The 6,761-nt window shown below is 49.9% G+C and overlaps 1 protein-coding gene across 1 annotated transcript in view; it reads left to right on the top strand.

Annotated features, from left to right (window-relative positions):
* Positions 1–6: 6 nt before the first annotated feature.
* The window catches only part of COL4A2 (collagen type IV alpha 2), a 181,699-nt gene continuing 174,944 nt past the window's right edge, over positions 7–6,761 (top strand). The window contains exons 1-3 of the mRNA XM_006770706.2: positions 7–17; positions 304–386; positions 480–534. Of these exons, the coding sequence (XP_006770769.1) occupies positions 343–386; positions 480–534 (99 nt within the window). The 5' untranslated portion in view covers positions 7–17; positions 304–342. The remainder of the gene's footprint in view (positions 18–303; positions 387–479; positions 535–6,761) is intronic.

Here is a 6,761-nt window from a genome sequence, read left to right as displayed (position 1 = left end):
CGGAAGCCGGGCCGGAGGTGAGAGCAACCCCGGGACGGGGAGACCCAGGCCGAAGCCACGCACTTGGGGCGCCCTGTGCAGGCTGTTAGGAATGGAAGGGGAGGCTGGGGATCGAGCGGCCGCGGCTTAGCAGCACCAACCGGGGCCTAGATGGGACGGCCCCTGGTTCTTCTATCTCCGTCACCCCAGCACAGAGGTGGGGGCGCACCCCACTCTCCCGCGTCTCAGGCGGCGGCGGAGGCGGCTAGGATGCTTCCCTCCCCGGACCCCGCTCAGCCCGCTTTGTCTCTCCTTGCACGCTAGGAGGGACCGACCCGAGCCCAGAGAGGCTGGACCGGGATCATGGACCGAGACCAGTGCCGGGCGTCGGGCCCTGCCCTGCGGCGGTAAGCGACTTTCTGCCTCGTCCCCGAGTCACTTTCAGGAGTTGCCAAATCCTGGCGCACGCTCACGGCGCTTTTCCTCCCTCTCCCTCCCAGGTGGCTACTGCTGGGGGCCGTGACAGCGGGGCTCCTGGCCCAGAGCGTCCTGGCGGTAAGTCCTGGCTCCCGGTCACGGGCTTTGATTCGCGCGCCGCGCGGGAGTGTGGTTGGGACGCCCACTGCGTGCCCACCTGAGCGTGTGTGTGTGCGTGTGTGTGTGTCCCCGGGTGTCCCCGATAGCCCCTGCCGAGCCCAGATTCTGAGAAAGCTCGCTTTCCCCCTCAAGGAACTTCTCGGGTTTGCCTTCCCACCATCCATTTGTGCTGTACAAGTGTTGGCCCTTCCACGGGAACCAATCATGTACAACGTAGCCTTGGCATCCTTTTCCTAAGGTTAGGCAAAGCCCTGGCCTTGGAAGCCAGGGAAGGCTGCCAGTCACGTGGCAATGCGGCGCCTGGGTACCGGGAGAAACGTGTTTATGGAGCTCAGAAGCTAGTGTCTAGGTACTGTACTGTCCTTGGCAGAGTTTGCTTCTTCCTCTGAGAGTCTTTGGGGGGAATGGGCGGGGCGAGGAGGACCACTAGCAACTCTGTATTTCGTTTTAACCTTTCCGATGGGGGACACGATGGCTGGACACTTGGTTTGGTCCTGGCAGAGGCACCGTGGGAGCTGCTAAGGTTCCCCCATGTGACCCGTTTACTGTGTGCCCCCACCCCAGCAGCCTTGCCATTCCGGGCAGCTCTGTCGTGATTGTCATTGCACTGGGGACGGCACTACGGGATTTTATAATTGTGGTTAGATCATAGGAGCCACTTCTACCGAGCTTTACGGAGCATGGCTACACCGCCACAGGTTTGGTGGGTCTCTTCAGTTGAGGACATAACGTTTAAACTGGTTTGGAACATGGAGGGAACTTCCTAGATGTCCTAGACCCCATCCTCTCTATTCGCTGTTGGAACATGATTTCTGTCACACCTGACTTCTCAGGGGGCTCCTGCTGGGAGTGCCCCCTCCCCTCAGGGTCCCTACTCTGGGTAGAGTGCGCACAAAGGCCAATGGAAAGCTGTATTTGCAGTTTGATTGAAATTCCGTTATTTTCACATGGTTCTGTCCTCGCATAAAGCAGAGATGTTAAAGGCTGTGAGAGAGGAAGAACTACCCTGACTTGGAAAAGAACCTTTAGCCTTACTTTCCTGCAGCCTTCTGCTCCAGTTCAGGGATTGGAAAGTCAGAAAGGAAGTCAGAGACTTTGACCAGAACATTCCAGGCCAAGGTTTTCTTAAACCTCAGGTCTGTTTCTTCCTTTCTACATGTCCTGATGTAAGAAGATCAAGTATGCTGGATATTTGAGCCTTACAGGTCCTTATGCTCATATGACCTCATGGGACTTGGGTCATATTTATAAGGCAGAGCAAAACGCATATCCTCAAAAAAAAGGACAGGGTTTCTAGAAAGGAAAGCACTGAATCCTGTTGACTCCCACACCCTCTGGTCCCCTGGAATCACTGTTGGTGATATCAGCGTTTTCCTTCCTGAGGATGGCGAGAGTCCCGGGAATCTTATCTAGGACTGACCCTAAAATTGGTGGACACAGCTTCATGTCCGAATACCTGGGTCCTAAATGCAGCTCTGCGAGGTCTCACAAATCTAGAGCCCTGTCTCCACACTTTGAGCAGGAAGAGAATATTCCTAGCTTGTAATATACCTCTCTGCCTTCCTCTAACTGACAGCGGTTCTCAACCTGTGGGTCGCGACCCCTTTGGGGGTTGAATGACCCTTTCACAGGGGTCGCCTAAGACCATCAGAAAACACATTATAATTACATATTGTTTCTGTGATTAATCACTACGCTTTAATTATGTTCAATTTGTAACAATGAAATTGGGGGGTCACCATAACATGAGGAACTGTATTAAGGGGTCGCAGCATTAGGAAGGTTGAGAACCACTGCTCTAACTTAGATGCTGCAAACTCACCTAAGTCTCTTTGCTCTCTGATCCTTGAATGGGACCAAGCGCATTGATTGCCTAGCAGTGCTTCTCAGAGTGCGGTCCATGGACCCCTGTGCTCACCTGCAAAGGCTGGTTCAAAATGCAGACTTCTCATCCGCAGACATTCTGGTCAGACTTGCTGGGGTGGAGCCTCAGAGTCTGAATTCCCACTTGATGACAGAGTTTTGGAACCACTGAGCTAGAGTATTGTGTTGGGAGACAATGGGACTCACTTGTCAATTTATTTCATGTCCCTGGGCTGTGGATTCTAAATCTAAACAGACAAAATACTTCTGAGTTGTTTTACTAGAAAGCTATTAATAGTATGATTCAACAGGCATGTGATTGGTGATGCTCAACAATGGATCTCCTACTTATTAACTTCTTTCTTCCCACTGGCTTTAATAGCTATTACTCAGAAAATAATTCCTGGATCCTTAACTATATGCATTAAAATGCCTTTCTTAACTGTGGCAAGTTCAGCTCCTCCCCTATTTGTGCGCCATGCTCAAGAATCCTGTCTCCTTGCCCATTTGTACCCATTCTTCCCAGGGATAGTCAGTTCAGTAAAAGGGGCTGCTCATTGTCGCTTGAAAAGCTTTGTAGCAGAAACAGCTGCACATGGTTAGCAAAGGGAATCGTTATTGAGTGTGTGCTTCCTATGTGCCAATTTGTATGTCTTAATCATTCCGAGCCTCATAGGAAAACACACCTATGAGATAGGCAACTATTACCAATGGGAAACAGAGGCACAAAGAGCTTAAAGAACTTACCCAAAGTCTCTCTATAACCCATGACATGAGGTCTGAACGGGACACTTGCTCACTGCACTCAGCTTCCCAGGATCAGACTGCAAGTCGGTAGTGCAGGTGCTCCTAAGTTCCAGTATTTGTCTCTGGTTGTGCTTTCTCCTTGCTCTTAACTGAGACTAACAGTGTTGTGTTGGGAGCCTGGTTCCTAGGAAGGAGACCCCTCCCCCCCCTCCCACTTTGCTCTGAAGAGCAGGAGCCCAGTGCAAAGGAGAAGCAATATGATCAGGTGTCCAGAGGAGAAAAGGAAGCACAAATCCCATGGGGCAACCTGGGCTCAGGACCCAATGTAAATACATGTGCCTTGCCTGTGCAACCATGGGTAGCACTCGCTGTTTGTTGTTCAGGTTGCCTTCCCTGAAGATGCCCTCCTTTTAATGCAGCGCCAAGGTGCTGAGTGTATGTGCAGAGGCCCCTTCCTAAAAGCAAGGCTGCATAATGGTTACTGGCCCACAGTCTGAAGGCAGGCTGCCTGGGGGCCATTCCCAACTCCACAGCTGATGAGCTGCTGCCTCCCCTGGCACTCACCAAACCCCTATGTCCTGCAGTAGGGATGTTGCCAATGGTACCCACCTCTAGGGTTGGGGGTGTCAGATGAGTGGATGCGTGTGAAGTCCCTGGAGGGTGACACGGCGGAGCAAGAGCTCCAGGTGTCTGCCGGGCCTGTGTCAGGGAAGGTTTCCACAGCAGCATGCTCTAATGCTCAGGAGACTTAAAAGCAAAAGCACTCACTGCAGCCCCTAGTGAACATTGTTAGTTATCTTAAAAGATGGGGCAGCAGCCTTGAAGATCTAAGGGACCAGTTCTGTGTGATTCTGGAAGGAAGAGAATTCCAGAGAACAAAGGCCTTCTTTCCCTTAGGTTAAATATGCAGGGGGCCTGAGCTGACCTCATGACCTAGCTGGAGAAACAGGCCCCAGACACTAGATTCTCATAAGTATCAGGGTGTAGCCCCGTGCGCCCCAGGAAATGCTGGGCTCCAGGCTGCCTTCAGCACTAGCTTCAATTTCCAGGGTGCTTTCTAGGAATCCAGGCTCTGGAAAATACACTTGAAAAATTACCCTTCTGCATGCCGCCATACCTTTCCCTCCCCCCAACCAAAAAACAAGAAAAGAAAAAGCAGCAGCAGCAGCAGCAGCATGTTCCAAAGATTTTCTCTTCTCCTTTCAATCAGTTTATTGAAAAATTATAAAAAGTATATAGTAACCAGAGAACATCCATCCTGATTTAAAGGGATTATAGAGTATGTGAAAAACTATCTATGTGCTGTTAGAACTGGTATGTGTTCGTGAAAATTTCAGAGAGTCTTCAAAATATGATGGCAGCATCTTGTGGGTTAATAAATTGATCTGTGTCATTGTTTTACTGGGGGGAAAAGGAAAATAAATGTATGGTGCTAAGATGCTCCCCAGGCTCTAGTTAAGAATCGTGGAGAACAGTTCTTTCCCAGAATTCCCCAGAGTAGTCCTATTGTTTTAAAACCGGGACCCCTACGAAAAAGGGAAATATCACAGGGCTCCTTCTTAATGGAAAAACAAGCATATCTCAGGAGGCAATTAAAGCAATCCTCCCTGGCGGCTTGTCGGACTTGGCCGTAGTCACTAACGCCAGGGGCTCATCCCAGCATCTCAGAACTAGACGTAGGTATGAAGGGAGGACGGGGAACATGGCTCTAGCTCTGTAGGTGGGTATATTTGGAACCGGGGGACAGGGGGAGGAATTCAAATAAAAAGTTGTAGAATAGAAAATAAAACGACTAAAATAATAAAAATCAAAGGTTTGTTTTTCTGAAGAGAGGGTAAAAAAATAATGGGTGACACTCTCCAATTAAATAATAGAGAAAAGTTGAAGGAAAATGAAAGGGCAGTGAACATATAGCTTTTCAACATTATGTCTGATAATAATTATGTCACTATGTAAAAGATGGTTTTGAAATATCTTGTTCTTTTAATGTGAAAAAGAATATTTATCTGTAACTAGAGGACTTCAGAGAAAGCTCTGAAATTGGCCCCTCGCTGTATCTGCTGGTATCCGCTGGTAGGTGAAGTCTGGAACCCCAGACAGCTGAGTCAGCTTGTGAGCCAGGCCATCTGTGCGGTAGCTGGTGGCCTCCGGAGCCAAGGACTGCACAGTAGTCTTGGGGAACAAGAAAGCCTCCTGCCCACCTGGCTCCTCACGGCTGTTTGTAGTGACCCAGGGCAAGTCACTCAGTGCTTTGGCTCTGTTGTGTGGTGTCAGTGCTGGGGGGCTCCCGGTTACGGTGTCAGTGCTGGGGGGCTCCAGGTTATGGTGTCAGTGCTGGGGGGCTCCAGGTTATGGTGTCAGTGCTGGGGGGCTCCAGGTTATGGTGTCAGTGCTGGGGGGCTCCCGGTTATGGTGTCAGTGCTGGGGGCTCCCGGTTATGGTGTCAGCGCTGGGGGGCTCTAGGTTGGGTGTCAGTGCTGGGGGGCTCCAGGTGAGCTGAAGAGCCAGAACTGAGCAACAAAGCACCCACACCTGCCGCAGGCCCTTCCCTGAGCTGAAACCGCGGAGATGAGCTGGCTCTCGTCCCCCAGCTGGAATAGGAAAGTAACATTGGGAATAGGAAGGCTTTTCCAGGAAAGCATTTGGGCTGCTCCAGGATATGACTTAAAAGTAAATATGCTGCATCAGGTTTTTTATCTTTTTGTCTTTGTGAGAAGCTTCTGGAATTCAGTGAATGGAACTTAATCAGCTAAGATGAGAGAATGGGCAGAGCATTTGGTGGCTACCTATTGCCACTCCTCTCGTATCTGTTTGCTCAGTTAATGAGCCTGTCCTGGGACAGATGAAGGTCTGAATGACTCACTAACTTTGATTTCATGGGCTTCCCTGCGGTGTGATTTTTCTTTTGATTATTCATGAAAGGAAAAGGGGATATCTAATCTTAGGGAGACCCACGGCATGTAGTCCAATTCCAGCCATGTGGTCAGGGAGTGAATTTCAAAGGAAGTACAAGTCTCCAGCAGCTCCCCCTGCAAGCTCTGCCCTACCCACCAGACCCTCAGCCCCTGAGTGCCTGGGTCTGGTCTCCTCATGTTGGTACCTCCCTGTCTCCCGCTGCTCGAGGCAGACTGCTGATGCGCACTGGGCGTTCCGTTAGCTTGTGTTCTGCTGCCTTGAATGAGGCTGTCTTTTAAAGCAACAAGTTCTTTTGTTTAAAAAAAAAAAAAAGACCAGAAAGAAAAGGGAGGAGTATAGCACAGCATTCTGGAAGAGAGAAATTAACATTAGTGGGAAAGCTGGCAAAATTCTCATAGAGTCTGTAATTAATGTAATCATGTCAATTTCTAGTTCTGATGAAATGTGCCAAGGAAGATGTTGGCATAGCATCATCTTGTCTGGCCAAAGGGTATAGAGGACTCTTTGCACTATCTTTGCAACTGTTCTGCAAACCTGCTCTTGGAAGCCAACGACAGTCACATTTGGTGCACATAAGCCAGACAGACAAATGCAAAGAAAAAGCTGAGAAGCAGCAAGTCTGAGGCCAGTGGGCAGCAGATGTGGCAGGCACGAGGAAA

Source organism: Myotis davidii, unplaced genomic scaffold, assembly GCF_000327345.1.
Source record: "Myotis davidii unplaced genomic scaffold, ASM32734v1 scaffold242, whole genome shotgun sequence".
NCBI lineage: Eukaryota > Metazoa > Chordata > Mammalia > Chiroptera > Vespertilionidae > Myotis > Myotis davidii.
This window is presented reverse-complemented; position numbering and strand designations above follow the sequence as displayed.